This window comes from Mastigoproctus giganteus, chromosome 1 (genome assembly GCF_048544385.1).
Source record: "Mastigoproctus giganteus isolate SK-2022 chromosome 1, ASM4854438v1, whole genome shotgun sequence".
NCBI classification, from domain to species: Eukaryota; Metazoa; Arthropoda; class Arachnida; order Uropygi; family Thelyphonidae; genus Mastigoproctus; species Mastigoproctus giganteus.
Window position 1 is genome coordinate 108,941,095 of NC_143575.1, and position 20,942 is coordinate 108,962,036.

At 41.7% G+C, this 20,942-nt stretch overlaps 1 protein-coding gene across 1 annotated transcript in view; it reads right to left on the reverse strand.

Annotated features, from left to right (window-relative positions):
- Positions 1 to 1,930: 1,930 nt before the first annotated feature.
- LOC150091093 (uncharacterized) overlaps positions 1,931 to 20,942 on the reverse strand; it is a 73,945-nt gene continuing 54,933 nt past the window's right edge. Inside the window, exons 6-7 of the mRNA XM_090383016.1 lie at positions 16,190 to 16,423; positions 1,931 to 2,202 (exon numbers count right to left, since the gene is read on the reverse strand). Coding sequence (XP_090239142.1) covers positions 1,931 to 2,202; positions 16,190 to 16,423 — 506 coding nt within the window. The remainder of the gene's footprint in view (positions 2,203 to 16,189; positions 16,424 to 20,942) is intronic.

The following is a 20,942-nucleotide window of genomic DNA, read 5'->3' on the forward strand; positions in this document are numbered from 1 at the left end:
TAAAAAAGAAGTTTTTTTTTTCCTCTCGAAAGAGAAATAAACAGATAATAATAATAATAAGTTGTTCAGTAATAGAATTCACTTTGATAGCAAAAACAGTAACACTTAGAACTGACCCTTGGAAGACCCCCTCCTCTTGACGAAAAAGTCGAAAGAGAGAGACCAGATCCCACACGAACTTGGAATGATCCCCTAACACCAAGATTATAAATTTCTCTTAAAATTCCAAATCTCCAAGCCGATTCCTTAAAATTCCAAATTTCCGTGTGGACAAGAAGACCATCATCAACAGGCTTGCACAGGTCCAACGTCTCTTCTTTCTACGCACGTCTCGAGCATACCATCGTAACCTCAAAGACATCAATCATACTGCATGACGGAAAATGTAAGATAAAATATTAGTAAAATAAACACATTTTTATTATTTTAAGTTTGTTCAATTGTTTACCGATTATTAAAAATTAATTTAATTACTTAAATGTACTATTAACCTCTTGATCATTAATTTAATTTCCGAAATGTAATATTAAAGCCTTGGCCAGATTCCTTAAAGAACTGCAGATCCTGATACTGTATCTTCCCTCTCATCGGCCCTATCTATGGGTAGGGAACCAGATTCTCTTTTCCTCACAGTTCATTTGAAAATCCATCTGCACAAAATATGCATTCTTCCTATTACTGAACAAATGATGTTTACTGGTGATTTGTGATTATGCCTATGCTGTTCTGGTGATTTGTGATTATGCCTATGTTCAGGTGTTTTTGAATTATTTACACAGACTTTTTTCTTCGTTGTTCAGAAAAATCAAGAGTGTTGCATATTGTAAAACATTTATCCTCTGGCTTTATTATGATTGTAAAAAAAAATGCATTGTGCTTTTAAATGAATACACGAGTTTATTAATGAAAACTATTATTTCCTTTCTACATGATCTAAAATAGTGCTGCTGGTCTACAGCTATGTTAACCAATACAGTTAAAGTTATGCCAATTAACAAACTTATTTCAAATATCATGTGATATATGAGAGCTGATCAAAAAGTATCGAGACCGAATGCATAATTCCGATAAATCGCACGGACAGGGCCTTGCTTCTATGAACGTCGACTGACATGTTACTGTACATTAAGGCAAGTTTATAGTTCAGTACTTCAGTCGTTCGTGCTCAGCGTTTCGGCCACAGTATTTTTGTGAAACGTCTAATTTTATTCTCCAAGAGTAAAAAGATGCCTCAATGAGCCGTGCAAGATTTTTCAATGGTTCTGTCCTTTTCAAGTGGGACAGGTGTCTGTTGAAAGCCCAAAAGTTGTTGTGGATACTTTTCAACAAGCAGAAAGCAGGAATGGCTATCTGTAATTTGCAATTTAGTTAGAAATGACACAAAACATTGAAAAACGTTAGACAATTTTAACTAAATAATTAGGAGTGAGGTGCATAACAGCCAAGTTCGTTGCAGTGCTGCTCACAGAAGAACAAAAACAAAAAATAAATTTTAGCTTTAAAAAGGGTTGATTTTAGAGACAACGTCCATATCATCTGATATGGCTTTCTATACCTTTTTCTGTTCTCAAAACTTGAAAAAACCTTGAAAGGCAAAATATTTGAAAGTGTGGAGACAATTAAACAAAATAGAGGAGCTTTTGGTTATTCTGAAAATGGAATTTGAGAAGTGCACCCAGCAAGGCTGGAACGGTTATAATATATTTTAGTTTCGCTTGAAATATCTTAGCTTTTCGGATTCCGTATTTCTTTCTTGATATTTTTTGATCTGCCTTCGCGTATGTTATGCATTGCAGTTAATTCTTCTATATCTGAATACAGTTAATTCTTCTATATCTGAATACAGTTAATTCTTCTATATCTGAATACAGTTAATTCTTCTATATCTGAATACAGTTAATTCTTCTATATCTGAATACAGTTAATTCTTCTATATCTGAAAACCATGAACGTCTACTTCGGCTATAGACAATACGTTCACATGGTTTTCATCGCAATCGTCACACAGTCTAACAATCTGTACGCTAATGAAGCGTCCTTTAACAGGGCACGGTTGACATGGAAGATAGATGCTTTGTCCATCCCCAATTCCTCCACCAATATGTTCTGCACACCGAGGTTCTTCTCTGAAGGGTACGTTGTTGTGTGCCAACGTTAATGACGTATTTCCTACACGAATTTCAAAATCATGCAATCGTCGAGCTGCGTAAAAACAAAAACAAAAGCATTATTAATTGAAGTGCTACATGGTTGCTGTTAAGTGCAAATAATATTGTGCATAATGAACTGCAAAGTGAGACAACCTCAATAAAGGGTACAGGAAATTAAGAACTGAATTAATTTTTTCTGTGTGATAATATCAGATCAGTTTTTAAGCCTTTCTAATAAATTGTTTATACAGAATATATATATAATATCAAGTACAGTAATAGAACACCCTCTCTCATTGCAGTGAACGGTGTGACCAAGATGTATGTAAAGCAGGAATAAGTTTTAAAGTGCTAAAGGAATAGAAGAGTTATCTTAAACAAGCAGAATAAGTCGCAGAAATATGTTCCTGCGTGTGACTACTAAATACGATTAACATTTGTATTGAATGATTTATTGTAAACCTCCACTGACCTGGTGGTCGTCCCGGAATATAAACAAGAACATTTTTTTATTTTTTTTATTCTGCGATGTTTCAAAGAGGCTTAATGGTTAGGCGCCATATCAGTAGCTCGCACTGTGTGCAACAGCCATAAGAAAGCCAACAATAGTAAAAAGACGGAAGCATGACAGCGATGTGTGAGAAAACAGGTAAGTAGGTAAAAAAAAACCCACTGAGGGTTTTTTTTTTACCTAAATCGTAGAACCCTGGAGAAAGTGATGAAAGAGAAATGAGAGATGTCCTTTTACAAGGACACCTCTCGTTATGTTGACGTTCTCGACATCCACAGAAATGTTCATATGGGAATTGTGCAATTCCCAGTCCATAGGGAACTGCTCAACAATTATTTTCGTGACAGAACTACTGGCCGCAAGCCCCACATCATACCAACAAGTGCCTGACGTCTCTAGGAAAGTTTCCCAGCACATCATTCCTGGACCATAGAAAAGAAGATGGAACAACGAGTCTAGTTATGCAGTGTCGTGTCCAGATCAGTCATTCGAGTGTGGTTGTACAGAATGTATTGGGAAAGTCATTGATTGTGTGTATTGCTCCCACAGTGAAGTTCGGCAGGGATATGACGGGTTCAAGGTGTAAGATTTCTTCTCGTAGTTCGTAGTTCAGATCGTTGGTTTTCGTGCCAACATCAATCAATTCTGAGTTGTATCCTGACATCTAGGACAATTCTTTGGTGATCACATTGTGGCAGTTCTATGGAAGTGGGTCCCCTCCATGTTCCTGAATGATAATGCTTCATTCCGTATAGCAAGCAGAGCAAAGACCTGGGTTAAAGGAAACGAAGTCCAACAACTCCCTGGCCGGTCCGGACTCTTAACATAAATCGTAAGGATTATCTTTCGGATGAACTGCAATGCCGAGGCGAACAATGCGTTCCGCTTCTATAGCTGAACTACAATGATGGAGAAATAAACAAAAATTATTGTTGCCTGCTACAAGGAACCGTTAGAAAGAATTGTTTTTATATTGGACTTATCAGCGACTTAGTAATGCATAGTATATAAAATGTCTGTAAATTGCTTGTATTCTGTGGTCGATTTGCCTGTTTCGTGTAAGGTAAATCCGAGTTTCTGGGGAAAAAAAACCACGTTACTCTCACCTGAGACCAACTTAAAGATGAGCAACATCTCATGGCAAGATCGATAAAAGGGCGACCGTACGAGGAGAGACTCCAATTATGTGGGCTACAGAACTTGGCAACCAGTAACCTTAGAGGTGACCTGATTGAGATTTATAAGGCTCTGAGATGGATTAGCAGATTGAATGAAGGCAGAATTTTCACTGTTATAAAGAATTCCAGACATAAGGGCTATAAATTCAAATTACAGGGGAATAACTTTAGATTAGATTGTAGGAAGTTTTCTTTTAGCCAGTGAGTTGTTGATTGCTGGAACAAGTTGACTTCACAGATAGTTGAGGCTGGCTGACGGTTTGAAAAAAATTCATGGATCAACTGGGTAGTTAAATCGTACATGAGCAGGAAAGCGCATAATTTCTTTTATCTTTTTTTTTTTTTGGCCGATGCAGCAAAAGCCTGTGGGTTCCTTGCACTATATGGCTAATGTACTAACTCAGCCACGTTGTAAAAAGGTTATATATAAAAATTCCTCATGTCGTCGAGGGGATTCGAACTGAGGTTTTTTCCACTCAGTGTTGGTAGGATGGCGATTCTACCAACTATGCTACTAGAGAGGGCAGAAAGGACTGCACGCTGAACCGATGTCCTCATTGTAAGAAAAGGTAAACCTACATCGTATTAATTTGTTCGTTAAAGCATTTTTTATTTTACAAACATGATGGTACCCAAATAATTTTTGTATGGATGTATATGCACTATTGCCAAAAGCAACCATACACCGGAATGCTTCAAAAGGACCTTTTATTGATACAATATTGAAATACATGTTATCCCACCTATGGTCTTAATTAGACACTATATACTCATTGGTAGACAATGAGCCAATTTGTGATAAACGTTGGTGGTGCTTTGGTACATTCCACCTTGAATGGAGCTGTGAATTGAGGTACTGATTGCAAGCATGTTGGGCTGGCCGCAATCTGAGTCCCAGTTTCTATCGGAATCCGATATTGCAGTTCATCCCAACCTGAACTATTGGTCCAACCAAAGGTTCAAATTAGAGCTCTGTGCAGGCTAATAATGCTTTCGCAGCTTCATGTCTTCAAATTAAATCCCTAGGCTACATAGTACAGTATTTTATTTTATTAAAATTATTATATTAAGGTTACCCGTAATTTAATACATTAACCCGTATTTTTATCTGTAAATTGCGTGTTCTCTGGTCGATTTACCTGTTTTGCTGGACGAAAAAACCCAGTTTCTGGAGTAAGAAAAACTCTTTATATCTACGCCTGAGACCGACTAACTTAGCCACGGGATGTAAAAAGCCGACTAATGTTCCTTCCGTCATCGACGGGATTCGAACCCGGGCCTTTTCCACCCGGTGCGGGAAGGAAGGTGACGATACCACCGTGTTACCCGCGCAGATAGGTTACGTAAGGTGTAAGGTATATTGTTGTCATGCGGCACCAGGGGTTTCCCCCATCTCCGCGTTGCTTTCTTTGTGGGTGTACCCGTTTCCTGGGAACGCCAGAGGCTTAAAAGTGTGTGGGTATTATACCTGTTTAATGTCGTGTATCGTTGTTCATCTGGTCATTTAGTCGCTGGAACCCTGCTGGAGCCCAGCGTTGCCCCACCTTCGTCCCGTGGAGGCAGACCAGGAACCCAGTAGACTTAAGTTACTCTGGCAGGTCCTGCCGCGTAATTTCCTGAGATTTCAGCGGCTAGGAACTAAAAAAAAAAAAAAAAACCTTATGTACACATACACATACAAGAACATACACATATATGCACATATACACAACAGTGATACATAATATATACGCTTCCATGCAATCGTAATTACTTTGGATGTTTGCATACAGCATGTGTGCATGCATTCATATGGATGGAGTAGGGCAGTGCGAAGGATAATTAGGCCGACACTGGGTGAAGATTATTTTTGGGTAAGATTAAATTTGGTGTGTAGGGTGTTCGCGTCGTATGTAGATAGAGTGGGGGAGGGGAGGAAGAAGGTTGGGGGGAAAAGGCAGAAGTATGGGGGACACAGAAGAGATTCCCCCAGGTGGTCAGTGAGGGATGCCCATGCCTCACCAGAAGGAAAGATGGGGTAGCAGGGGGGGCGAGGCTACTGGTCGTCTCGTCCTCCTGCCAGGAAGCGGTATTAAAGGAGAGCCAGGCTAGTGCTTGGCTCAGGCCGCCAGAACAGCTGCTATTCGTCCTTCATTCAGATTTTTTGTCTATCTTCATGGTTGTTTGGTAGGTCATCTTTGGTGTTATGCACATTTTGGCTTCTAGCCATTATGTGGCTAGTGTGCATTCAGGTCCCGTCTTCTTCTGTACAAGGCTTCAGCGAACTTTGAGAATGAAATATATTCCTGCCTCCCGTCCAGGAGGTGTTGTTCTCTATCTCTGGGCAAAAAGGTGATCCGGGTGATGAGCTGGCAGCGGAGGTCATCATAAAGCTTGCATTCATGCATGAGGTGGTGCCAGCTCTCCAAGCTCTCCACAGCAGCAAGTAGGGTCATCTGTAATGCCCAGGGCTGTAAGTTTAGCCTTAAAGGCACCATGTCCTGTTAGCAGGAAGGTCGCGTGGAGTCCCGGCGTGAACCATGCTGTAGCCATTGGATAGAGTTTTCCAACGTTGGGGAAGAATCGTTTGGTGACTTCTCCCTTTGGGGAATTCTCCCATCTAGTTTGCCAGGTTTGCATGAGGTGATTTGTAAGTCTCTTTTTCTCAGTCAAACAGTTTGTGGTAGGATCTGCGTCGAAGCCGGCGAAGGTGCAGGCTCTTCCCTTGGACAGTTCATATAATACTCCACATTTAGCTACTTCGAGGTGTAAAGGTAGGGTTCCCGCCAGCACCTGCAGCGCGTGGGTGCTAACTGTGCTGTAGGCCCGGGTTATAGCGAGCAACATGGCTCTATGGATAGAGTCGAGGATTCTGCGATTTACAGCCATGGTGACTTTGGGGTACCATGCTCTGGAAGTATAGGTAGCTATCAGCAGGAAGGCGGCTTTGTAAAACAGCTTGAGGATCTTCTTTTTCAATCCCCAGTCCCTTTTTGCGACTCTGGTAACAAGGGCTGTATAGCCCCGTATCTTCTTACAGATGTATTTCAAGTGTGCCTGGAAGGAGAGAGTGGGGTCCAGTATTACTCCCAGGTATCTAAGTTCCTTGGACAGTCGTAGTGATACCATTAATCTTAACCTGTGGGGGTCTCCTGTAATCTAGGGCACCCTTGAGGAGAATAGAGTACATTTTGGTTGCAGTGATCCTAAGGAAGTGGATATTGGTCCACTCTTGTAGGATTTTAAGGGCATGATTTGCCTTTCTTTCCAGCTAGATTCTGCTGTTTGCCTCTATCATCAGCATGAGGTCGTCTGCAAAGGCTTGTGAAGACGCCTCTCCAATATCAGTATTTAGGAATTCATCCAAGACGATGTTCCATAACGTAGGTCCTAAAACGGAGCCTTGTGGACAGCCTCTGTTGATTTTTCTGGTGAGTATTTTATATGGAGCATTCACTATGATGAGTCTACTGGAGAGGTAACTTTGGATTACTCGATAGAGGTTGCCGGGCATCCCACTCCCCCGGAGCCGGGTCAGGATGCTCGGCCACCAAAGGGTGTCGAACGCCTCAGCAAAGTCGATAGAGATTGCCAGGAAGTATTTGTTTTCTTTTGCAGATGCACGTGCAAGGACGTTCTTTAGGGCATCTACAGTCGACGTTCCCGATCTAAAGCCGTACTGGTTTGGGGACATTAGGTTTGCCTGTAGGTAGTGAGCCTGTATTCTGGTTAACAGGAGTCGTTCCAAGAGTTTACTGCAGACTGTTAGTAGGGCTATTGGTCTATAGGAAGTCGGTTGGTCTGGTGGTTTTGTCGAGTTTTTAATTATGAGTTTAATATTTGCTTTTTTCCAGTACTTCGGATAGGTCCCAGTTTGGAGACAGATTGAAGAGATTCAGTAGCATATCGGGGGCTATCTCCACCAACTTCCTGATGATTTTCGGCTCCAAGAGGTCCGGACTCGGACATTTCTTACTTTTAATAAGGTGCGCAGCCGCTTGTAATTCCTCTATTGTGAAATCCGGTTCCCTGTCTTCTGTTCGGTAGTCGTCATTCTCTGTGCACATCTTGATTTGTTGGGGTGTCTGTGGGTCTACATGAGGGTGGAAGGTTGCGTCCAAAATATTGTTAACAGATGCCTCCAAAAAATTGGTAGCATCTCCCTGTGGTGTTATGGTGGTTGAAATTACCTCTTCCCTGGGGAGTTTATTAGTGGTTACTTTGTAGACTACGCCCCAGGGGACAGTGTTGCCAGTGGTTGCAACCAGATTTTCCCACGAAAGGTGTTTACTTCTGCATATGAGCGAGGTGTACTGGTTTCTGGCCTCCTTGTAGATTTCCCGCAGTGCATCCACTTCAGGGGCAAGCCAGGAGCGTCTGGCTCTCTGGAATGCTTTTCGTTTGTCCTGGACTTCTCTTCGGAGCCTCTGGAGCTCCGGACTCCACCATGGTACAGCACCTGAGGAAGGTTTTCTTCGTTTTATGGCAGCATTCGCTGCTTTAGTAATGATCGCTGTGACTGTTTTTTGGAGTTTGTCAGGGTCTTGGTTTGTTTGAATTGCAGCTTGCTGTGTATCTTTTTCTGCTATTAGAGTGTCTCTGAATTGGTTCCAGTTTGCAGTGTTCAGCGCATATCTCTGCAGCATTTTTCTCTCAGGATATTGTCTCTGATGGTCTCTGTTGAGTTGGAAGGTCAGGACCCTGTGGTCGGACGTTTCCCAGGCATCCTGAACCGTCCAGTCTGTTATATTGCCAGCAATGTTGCTCAGAATAATCACCTGAGAGGGCATAAATTCAAATTGAGGAAAGACAGATGTAGGATAGACGTGCGGAAATTTGCTTTTAGCCAGCAGGTGGTTGGTTGGTGGAACAGACTTCCATCCCTTGTCGTGGAAGTTGATAGCCTAAATAAGTTCAAGGCTCAGCTGGACAGGTATTTCTTTTATCTTTGGAAGTGTTTTTTTTTTTTTTGGCTGATGCTGCATAAGCTTGCTTTCTTGCATTAAATGCCTCTAATAATGCTAATGCTAATGCTAATGTTCCTAGTGGTTAGGGAGACATCGATGGTTGATTCCTATTGTAGGTTGCAGTAAGTCGGTAGTTGATTAGGTTGGTTTAGCACTGTTATCGTTGATGTTGCTAGGAATTACTCCAGGCGCTGCCCATTCCTTGTCCACTGTCTGTCCGGGGTGTGGCTGTACCAAGCTGGTGACCTGCAGTTCACGTCCGCTCCTATTATTAGTTTCTGGTCAGGGAGGATATTTGTTACATGTTCTAGGTACCTTGTAGCCATCGTTATGTCCTCTCCAGGGCGGCAATAAAGGGCTACGACGTAGAAGGCTCCCAGTGCTGAGATAAGATGTGCACAGACTGCCCAGGCCATGCAGAGGTGAGTGATCCTGGTAACTGTTATATCTGGGTTTCTGACCACAATAGCGGCCCAGGGGATTTCATTTTCAGGCTGTATGATCTTGTATTGTAGGGGGTATCCCCTTACTTGATTGGCGGCTGCGTATCTATATTTTCGTCGTCGGCTTTCATCCTGACCTGGTCGGCCACTGCCCTGATTCTATGAGCGTTTAGCTGGAAGAATTTGATTATTTTAGTGTTGAATTGTTTATGGTGTGGTACCATAATCTGTTCTGGATTGGGTCAAGCTCTTATATTTTTGGTATATGGGACACATGCTGTCTCTGAGGGAATGGGAGGCATCCATTTTCTGACTTCTGCAGTTAGCACAAACGGCGTCTGTGCTCTTATTTGGGCAGTCGGTGAAGTTGTGGCCCTTGCCAGCGTAGTGGCCGCAGGTTCGCACAGCCTGGGAGCATGTATGCGACGTGTGTCCGAACTTGCAGCAGTTGTAGCATTTGATGTTAGCCACATGTTCGCGGAATCGGTGGCCACCCCAATGTATATAAATCTAGTCTGATTTATAAGTATTTGCCAAGCTACCGGGCTCAGTTCTACAGACCAGTTGACTGTGCTCGAAGACTTGTTCTTGATGGTGTGCTTGGGTGTCACATGATCATTTAGATTTTGATCTGGCAAATGTTTGGACTGATTTCTATCAAACAATTCTCTTGCGACCTCCTCGTGTTTGATATCCTTATCTAGGTCGTATATAAGGATGGAGGGCCCCTTCCTTCTTGGGGGTTCAGCTTTGAGCCCCAGGGTTGCGATCTTGGGGTTGGCTATTATTTCGTTTATTTCCTCTGTAGTCTCTGTTTCGATGACCACGCCTGGATTCCTTGTCTTTCGTACCGATTTTATTTTCGTGGTCCTTAAGTCATCGGAGAGTTTATCAATTATTGCCTGCTTAATGCCTTCACTAGAATGTTTGTCCTCTTTATTAAGGGGTCTCAACACTACAAGGCCGAGTGGTGGATTTCTCCTTGGCTTGTATTGGTTGGCTGTGTGGTCTGTGTGGTCACACTGAGCCGGTGTCCTTGTTGGGTGGCTGTGTGGTCACACTGAGCCGGTGTCCTCAGCGCATCTGCATAGGAGGGAGTGCGCTGTGGCATATTTTTTGCTCCTCCTTTCTTATAAGCCTCCAGTTTAACTGTGGCTATTTAAGATTCTAAGTATGTTTGGAATAAAACGGACTCCATTTTATTCTATAAAGTAACAATTTGGCCTCTGAGGCCTGCAGAGATTCTGTTGCTCTGGTCCCTAAATAGGTCTTCTAGGGCTGTCTTGAGAGTGCGTGCTTGATCCAAGGGGGATCCCTCTGGGAGTGCAGGGTCCAGAGGGGAATCCTTCGGTTTCAACGAGTCGGTTTCAACTTGTTTTCCTGGTTGTAGGGAGCCAGGATCATCATGAGCGTCCTTTGGTTTTCTTTGGCTTCTAGTTGCTCTGTCCGAATTAGAGACTATTTGATTTTGATTTTTTCTTTTAGCCAATTGTGTCGGTTTAACTTCTTGAGTATGGAATTGGTATTCAGGGTTAACTTGTTCACAGTCAGAGTCACAGTCTTTTTCGTGTGGTTCTCCCACCATGTTTGTATCCATTTCGGATTTTCGAAGTTATCCGGATTAGTGAGTTCTAGATGCGTTATTTTGTTTGAGGGTTCTGAGAGCTGTTGGAGGATATAAACCACTAGTCCGTGGGTATATTTGTTGCCGTGTGATCTGCAGGCGAAGATTTGAGCTCTGCCCCACTGGCAGTATCGGGGGGGGGAGGGGAGGAACAGCCTAGTATATAAGTGGCCCTAGGAAAACGGGGTTACTTTCTCTGGGGGTTTTTCTTGGCGTCGATAACAGTGGTGATATCAGTTTTTGCACTACATGTATATTTGCTAAGATCCATTCTGTCCACGGTATGCCTATTGCAGAGGGGGAAGATAAAATACAGGTTTCACTAGCACAGTAACGGCAATTCAGCACAGATGATGAAATGCTCTTGCAGCTCGGGTTTTGCACAAGTTGGGGCACCTCCCCAGTCAAATGCAGGGTATTTACGTGGCCGCCGCTTTATATTGGCGCCTCTCTATATCCTTGCTGCCAGCCACATGGTGACCACTGCGGTCTCTCAAACAAAGGGTATAGATGAAAACCCAAATAGCCTGCTAAATTCCGAGTTGAAATTGAAAAATGTCTTACCATGGAAGTCCACTAGTTGACTTCTTTAGGTGAGAACACTTTTTGGGGCAATAACTATAATTACAACGCATATTTAAGCACATTTTTCTTTAGCGTTGATCAGCACGTCCGACTAGTAAGGCAGCCCTCTAGCGGATCATAGGCTACGTAGTATGACATGGTCATTGTCATGCTGGAACAGAAAATGGCCCTTCCCACGGAACTGTAAAAAATATGTACCAATACAAATGTACCGCCCTCCCTGATAGATGCGTATAAGCACCGTCCATCTCGCACCAGGGGTAAAAAGTCCGGTTTCGAATCTAGTCAATGACGTGAGGAAATTTTGTGGGCTTTTTTCATAATGTGGTTGAGTATGTCGGTCTCAGGCGAAGGTTGCCTGGTTTTTCTATCGGAAACTCGGGTTATTTTGTCCAACAAACAGGCAAATCGACGACTGAACACACGCAATTAACAGATAATAATATACGGCGCAATATGGTTTAAGTTGTTGATGTGCCTAAAACCTAAAACCAAAACCTACTACAAACAAAAAAAAAAACCAAACTATTATATTTTGGCCACCCAAAATAATTAAATTCATCTGCCGTGCTGTGTGTCTGTAAATTGCGTGTGTTCTCTGGTTGATTTGTCTGTTTGCTAGACGAAAAAACCCCAGATTCTGGGGACAAAAACTTTGCTATCTACGCCTGAGACCGACTAACTCAGCCACGGAGTAAAAAAACCCATTAAAGTTCCCCGCGTCATCGACGGGATTCGAACCCGGGCCTTTTCCACCAGGTGTGGTGAGGACGGTACCACTGTGTAACGCTGCCACTGTGCTACCGCGGATACCCTTAAACAATAACAGAACGACGATCAATGATTTAAGCCCAATCACAGAAAACAACCCTAGGTGATGATCGCATCGCCACCAAATTTAAGTGATGGGACGCCACACAATGGTAAATAAAGTTCCCCGGTCATTCGCGAGCCCAAACATTGCTATCAGATCCGAAAATCGTGTACCTTGATTCATCACTTCATAACAGAGATTTCCAACACTCCAGAGACCAATTACAAGGGAATGCGCGTCAGGTAAGGGAACGCGTGCAATTAGTTTGTATGCTGCAGCACTCCCGTAATTCAATGCCATGGAGTTTCCTACATATCATTTTTATATTAATATCAGTTCCTATGGCCCCCTGAACTCCTTTCTGTAAAAATAATCCATGATGATTGAAAGAATCCTCATACTAGTCTTCTGAGTATCTGAGCAAACTAAAGTCTCTTTTGTCAATTTTTACGGTCTACCTGAATATTTCCAATCGGTATGTCGTATCCGTTACTAATTTGCAATCCATCTTCCCCACTGCTAGCATCATTCCCTCGCTCCTTGTATAATTCTCTATAGTATAGTCTTCTGCTATTTGAATTATGCCTTCTCTTTCTGCTATTTATAGGTACACCATCGCTATTCTTCAGTTTCAGTATCATTTGTCTTTCTGCATTACTGCTCATGGCTGCTGATTTAAGTCCTTTGTTTTCCCTTAATGCTTGTTCTACTTTTCTTGTGTTAAATCTTCTCATGTCAGCTCTGAGTCTCTTTCTAATTGCTTTGATTAACTCAGTATACTCAATTTTCTCCTTGGCAGTGTTTATCTTGCTCTTCATTTGTCGTCTTCGGTTCAACAAGACAAGTTTTTCTCGACTAATTTTTTCTTCTTCGGATTTCTTTTTCCCTATAGGTTTCTTTAGCTTTATCACTTTCAGAAAGTTATTGTTATATTCCTTGTAGATATCTTGGTCCTGAGCAGTCTACAGAAGCTCAAACTTGTTCTTAATTTCCAGTACATATTGCTTTTTCTCCTCTTCTGTTATCTCAAAGACCTTCGTATTATTTACTCGAGTCAGTTTTTTACTTTCTTTTCTTACATCTATATTAAGTGTGCATCTTACCATTCTGTGATCACTTAAAACGTTTACCTTGTTCAGGACGGTTACATCATTCACGATATATCTTCTGTTAATGAGGATGAAGTCGATTTCATTAGTTGTTAATCCATTTGGGCTATTTCGTGTCCACTTTCTGTTCACTCTTTTCTTGAAAAAAGTGTTCATTACTGACATTCCCCGATATTCTGCAAATGCCACAAGTCTTTCACCTCTCATTTCTTTCACCAATTCCAAAATTTTCTATAGTTCCCCCTTTCTGCGCTGTTTTGTCTCTTTCCAACCTTAGCATTAAAGTCCCCATAATGATAGTATAGTGGGTTTTCTGCTCATCTAGAAAACTCTCAATTTCGGTGTACATTTTTTCAACCTCTTCATCATCATGGCTCGATGTTGGTGTATAAATCTTTATAACTTTTAGTTTGTACCTCTCAGAAATCCTGAGAAGCAGTCTTGACACACTTGGTGATGTACTTTTGAATTTCAAAATGTTGTTTTTACATCTTTATGGACAGAAAACCAACTCCACCTTCGCTCCTTTCACTGTTTCCATTAGTGTACAGAAGATTTACACTTGATAAATTCATAAGTGATTCATTTCTTCTTGTTTCAGACAAACCGATGATATTCCAATTCACATTTTCTAATTCCTTTTCCATCTCTAATATCCTGTCTTCACCGATGAGTGATCTTACGTTGTAACAGACAGAGTTCAGTTTCCGTGCATGGCAGCCTGGTTGTACCCAGAGATTCTTAGCACCCTCTGCTTCCACTCTGATCCTCTCGCTGCCGTAAGATGGGGGAGTGAAAGCTGCTGGGGACTGAGGGCTTTTGTTTCGTCGTGCTGTCATGTGCTGGAAGGTTTGGTCTTTTCCTCTTCACGCTGACCAGGCGTCTTGAAGAGAACCACTCGAAACGTTCGTTGCCACCTAAGTGACTTAGCAGGGCTTACCATCGAGAAGGTGTGCATGAGTGGATTTTAGGGAGGCAGGCCAACCGGACTTCTCCTAAATCTTTTGAAATAGAAAGATATTGGATCCATCAGTGTTTTAGACTGAGTGCCTGATAACACACAGAATACCTGTTCCACTTTAATCCCCTATATATATATATATATATATATATATACAGGGTGATTCACTACCAGTGTGACAAACTTGCAGGAGGTGTAGGGAGCACAAAGACGAATCGGAATCACATAGCATTGCAGGGTCCGAAATGCATTCGTCATGCGGTAGAGTACGTTGAACGGGAGTTCGCTTGAACAGCGATCGCGCTGGAAGTCAGCATTTGCGAACCGTTTCTGTTGAAGAAACCAAGTAGCAAAATTGCTCCGGAGTGGATAATCCGCAGGCTCCAATGATTGGACGCGTTGCAGATGGTATGAACTCATTTGGTTTGTTGACAGTATCCACCATACAGTGGATTGGGAAATACCCAATCGTTGGCCTATCGCTCGAGTACTCGTACTCGGATTGCCTTCTGCAAGACGTAGGACATTCTCTTCATCGTCTGGCGTCCTTGTCGTTCGCTCTCGATTCATGGTACCTCTCGTGAAACAACCAGTCTCACGAAACCTTCTGTGCACACGTGCGAAAATCATATGATGAGGAGCACGCCTGTGCGGGAAACGTTCCTGGTACAAGCGCAGAGCGGCGCGCCCGTTACAGTCCGCAGCTCCATACGCGAGGTGCATGTCGGCCAGTTCAACGTTTGAATACTCGTCCATCCTACTGCCTCGGGAACCGGTTCGCAAATGCTGACTTCCAGCGGGATCACTGTTCACGCGACCTCGTGTTCAACGTCCTCTACCGCATGACGAAGGCATTTCGGACCCTGCAATGCTATGTGATTCCGATTCGTCTTTGTGCCCCCTACACCTCCTGCAAGGTTGTCGCACTGGTAGTGAATCACCCTGTATATAAACACTTATTACTTGATAGCCCTTCTGAACATTTCGCGGACCCCAGTTTGGGAAACGCTGCTTGCCTTAAAAGACACTCTGCACGGTAGCACAGTCGCATCGTCACCGTCCTTCCCACGCCGGTGAAAAAGGCCCTGGTTCGAATTCCATCAATGACAGAGGAACTTTAATGAGCTTTTTTTTCACCCTGTGTCTGAGTTAGTCGGTCTCAGGCATAGATAGCAAGGTTTTTTCTTCATGGAAACTTGGGTTTTCCGTCCAGCAAACAGACAAATAGACCAGAGAATACACGCAATTCACGAACATAATATACTTGAGCAGATGATTGAATATTCCGGGTGGCCTTAGTGTGACATTTATTATAATACATTAGAGGACCAATGACAGTATGTTGGTTTCATCAGTTCTCCCTCCTTTGGAAAGACTTAGGTCGAATTCCGTCGGAGACTAGGAATTCTTAAGACTTCTTCAATTGAGGCTAGATCTAATTAGCCGATCTCAGGCTGAGGAATTAGCATTTCCCGTGTGAGTTATTTTGAGTTTCTCATCGGGCAGAACACGCAAATTGATCCATGAGTACACATATACATATATCTCCATCCTCCATTACTTTTAGTGTTATGGTGCTGTTGCACAATAAAACCAACAATAACAACAGCCTCTCTTTTTCTGATCTCTACCTTTGACTTGTTTGACTAAAGCGGCCCTAAGAGCAGCTATTTTTCAACTAGTACAACTACTATCGCAGTTACTGGGACACACATGAAAGTTTTCTCACAACAAGAAGGAGATACTAAGACCCTAAATATATGTGATATACTGCAATAAAGATAAACTTGAAAGAGTATGATAAATAAAAGTAACGTAGTGATGAGATTGATTCATTATTGTTTATTTATATGTCTACTGCTACTTACCCCACTTCCTTCGATTGAGTATTTTAACTCCTGTGACAACATAGTCATCTCCAAGATCTACCTGCCACCAGGGAAATTTATCCGCTTCTTCTCCATCTTTTGTATGAGCAAAATAAGGAGCTTTAAAACCATCCACATTTCGACTTCCATCTACCGCTCTATCTGCTGTATATTTCACGTTATTTAATTCGTAGACTGAACTCTGGAAAGCAGGTTTATGCAAAGCAAGGTTTTCTATAAAAAATAAATTGTTTCTATTAGTATGTCTCAAACTGTGGCAAGGAAAGACGATGATCAAAAAAAATTATATTAGCTCACAATATTGTAACCATAACATGCATTAAAAGAACGCTCATAGGAGAGTCGCATATTACATGAAATGTGGGCAAAATGGGTCCATTCCCTGGACTTCTCTTTCAGGCTGCCTACTAGGGTGTTAAGCAAAGTTTTCATCGGGCGCTGGACTAACAGAAATTTAAGAACTGTCATCTTTTCGTGTAAACTCCCTGGTTTGTAGCCGCAATGAGAGTTGTATACAGCGATGTGCTTTACGTAGGTATACAATAAAGAGTTCTTCTTCTACAGTTTATATGATAATCATAAAGCAGAGATTTTAAAGCTTTTTTTTAAGCAAGTTTTACTTCAAGTGTACTTCCATGTTTTTTTTTTTTTTTTTCCTGTTTCTAATGTTTCCAGCGTTATCAGTTATGTATGCTGAATGCCTAGGTTATTAAGTACAACCATATATCCGTGGAACCGATCACTCCATCGGAGACAGTGTTATGTATGACCGTAGGAGTGTGTGCGCGTGTGCAATTTAGCGAATGACTTCCCGACCAAAGTGACTTCCCGACCGATCGCAGTATGATAGTCAACATCAGAATTGCTTGTACGAGTATCACAAACACTAGTCTACTGCCCTGCAGGATGCACAACGGTATCTAAAGCAGCGATGGCGAATCTTTTCCAACATGCATGCCAAAAATAACCTAAAACAAAGCATAACAATTTTCATGTGCCAAATAAAAACTAAAAAAAAAAAAAATTAATATTAAAATTAATAAATAGTCTTTATTGATATTACAAAACGGCAATACTTGAAAATTTCTAATGAGAACTTTATTGTTGCATAAGTTTGCGCAGGTTTTGTTGTTGTTGTTATTTAGGAACATTAGCAACTAAGGCCATATTGCTCGGGGATATGCGGTCGTCGTTCCCTGACCTTTTCGCATTCGGTGGTTACGGGCTCGAACGCCGGTTTAATCAAGAAGCATGTGCTACGCACTGCTGCTCCTGCCCACCTGGCTACGCAGGCGCATCATCTACTTGGACCATATTGCAGTGTTTATTTAATTTCTATAAATCGTGTGTTGTAAATGATGAATTACAACTTGTTGTCAAGAAATTTACTTTTCTTAACAAGTTCTTTTATTGTAAACAAATTCTCTTGATAAAATTGTATTGTATTATTATTATTATTATTGTTGTTGTTGTTGTTGTTGCTCTTATATTATTTTTCCCTGAATCGGGGATTCCACTCCGTGACGGGTACTGCTACCAAGTACACAGGGTGGTTGTAATGTCTGGTGTTACTGTCGGTCGAGGAAATCTCTGACTATCCTACAGGTGTTCAGTGTTGCGACTTTCTGGAGTTCCTTGTAGGTGTTCTCTGGGAGACCTATTGCTGCTAGACTGCTATGTAGAGACTTTGGTACCATACGGTTGTTGACACGATTGATTGGGATGATTGATACTTCTTGCATAAGCCACATCTCCTTGATCTCATGTCTCAGGTTCGTGCAATTCCTAAATTTTTTCCTCATGGGTTTTCTGGACATTGCTAGTGTTCGGCACAGCTATGTCAATCAAGTAGGTAGCCTTTTCCATCTTGTCCACAAGGGTTATGTCCGGTCTGTTGTGCGGGGTCGTTTTATCCGTTATTATGGCGCGGTCCCAGCAGGCTTGTGGGTTCGCATCCCTATTACTGCCTCGGGTTCGCACTTGTAGTATGGTACACTTTCTTTGGTCAACTGGTATTTCCTCGCAAGCTTTTGATGTATTATCCTGGCTACCTGGTCGTGTCTATCAGTGTACTCAGTCTGGGTGATCACCTTGCACCCCGCGGATGTGTTGGATCTTTTCTGAGGCCAGGTGGCATCGTCAACATGTGTCATCTGACATTTCGGGGTCCTTTCAGATGTATTTTCTATAGTTTATGGTGTTGATTACCTGGTCTTGTATGGCCTGGTGGAGTGGTGCTGTGTTGTTCTCGAAGTAATCTTTCAGGTTAACTATCGCTGTTTTCTGTTGTTCTGTCAGGTCTATCAGGCCCCTTCCTCCCTCTTTCCGAGGTATTGTTATTCTGTCCACTGCTGACTTCGGGTGGTGTTGGCGACTCTTGGTCATCATTGTCCTTGTCTTTCGCATGATATCTTCTAGCTCGGTGTTAGTCCAATCTATAACCCCGAATGTGTATGTTATTACTTGAGCTACATAAGGCTTTAACTGTGTTCCCTCCGTTCAATTTTGCTTTCAGCAGGCTTCTGAGTCGCTGATGATATTTTTCGGTCAGGCATTTCTTGATTTCCTTGTGTTCCAACTGCTCAGCCTGCATCATCCCTAGGTATTTGTAGGACTCTCCTTCTGTCATAGCTTCGATCTCTTTACCAGTCAGCAGCTGGTAGTTTCGGTCAACTAATTTTCTCTGGTGCAGTGTGTGGGTCTTGCATTTTTCTAGACCAAATTCCATCCTGATGTCCTTGCTGAATTCTTCGGTGATCCGGAGTAGTTGCTGGAGTTGCTTCTCGGTTGTCGCGTAGAGCTTGATGTCATCCATGTACATCAGGTCGGTGAGGGTGTACAGGTTCTTTCTTCTTTCTTTGAGGTTATATCCATACGATTACAGCGTGTAATCGAATTTCTGGATTTTGTTCTTGACAATCATCCAGTCAAACGCTGAAATTTGTCATATGTTGTGCCACTTTCCCAAGTAAGCGATATTTGTAGGGAGAGAAGGAACATTACTCTCCTGCTTAATATCCGTAGTTACCTCAGATACTGAGATATATTTAAGTATCAGCAATTTATCTTTACTTATCTTCGCTATTTAGCAGTATCATCTTGAAGTAATTCATTAGACATATTGCTAATTATTTAATCTGGTATTCTATGTGTTACTTATAAGTGTGCATGCCAATTAATTTGTGCTACTGTATAATAAAGATGTGGTCCTGTTGGAGAGAATGCAAAGTTGGGTGGCAGGATTGGTTAGGAGCATAAAGGAATATTTTTATCGCAAGATTTGAGTTTTTCGAAAATGAGACACCTGTGGGGTGACCTGATCGAGGTGTAGGGTTTTTTAAAAGAGTAAAAGTGTAGAGGTTTTTAAAAATCTCGAGTAAGTTAAACGCTGAGAGCATCTTTATACTTAGTCGTGAAGCAATACACAAGGAGGCATTCGTTTAAATTGAGAGCGGATAACTGTAGTGGAGAATGGGGTGATGCCGCGCTGCGTGAGATGGGAGATGGTTTGTTGCACGGACTTGAGAGCTTAGTACAGCTTGCAAGGATGGACATGAGTCAAAGTTGGATATTTTAGACTTTACTTAATTTTGACTTTCATAGACGCTGCTGTATCGGAGGTGACAGACACTGAAGTGAGAAGTGAACTAGCTAGCAATTTGAATGAATATGGGTTAGATTTTTTCTGTAGAGGGGAGGGAGACAAGCGCTGTGCGTTGCGGTCTCTATTTGGACTCCTGCAGTGGATGCGAGATGCTGATGAGTAGTCCGAACAGGAAAACTTGCATTGTGGCAGCTCAGCGAAAGCTCTTAGATTAGTTGAACGGATATGATATGATTTTTTTTTTATCTCTTTTCTTTGTTGATGCCCTTCTCCCGTATTAGACATACGGTGCCCTTCCCCATACATCCAAAATTTAACTTGTATTCGGAGTTGCCACTTTTTATATAGCGATGTCCATTCATTGCTGCCTAATGTGTGGGTCGCAATTTCCTGCCAGATTTCTGTTTGATGCACGTGAGTGTAGCGATTATTACCATTTGCGCTCAGCCAGGTATTGCCCTTAAAATGAACTAGTTAACTGCTATCGGCCAAGTAATACTCTCTAAAATACACCTGCCAAACTGCGGTCAAAATTCGAAATGGCACTTTATTTAATCCGATCCTCAGAAATCGAAATGACAACTTAATATGACCCTTCAGTTTCGCTCGAACCAAATAATAATTCCGTCTGAAAGTGAATTATTTCTAGAGAAATGTTTTCATGTGAAACACAATAAACATATCAAATCTATCCCACATTGTAACATCCCAAATGATGAACGTATTTATATACACACATACACAATACTACAAATGATTTATAACGAATGGGCCTGGTGTACTGGGATCCATGGTTATGAAAAATATATACAATGATAACCCAGTTTAATATAATACAATAAAATATACAATGGCAGAAGCTTTCAAGACTGACTCGTCAGTCTTACAAAAAGCTTCTGCCATTGTATATTTTATTGTATTATATTAAACCGGGTTATCATTATATATATTTTTCATAACTACAAATGATATTTTTATTAAATATTATAATAATACTAATTTTGTTTTTGCTATTTATGTAATAATATGACATTCATTTGACAATTGAATCGTGGTATTTATTTATTTTTAAATAACAAATTTCTCGATTCATTTGGACCTTCTGTTTTTGTATTTTGTCCTTTTGAT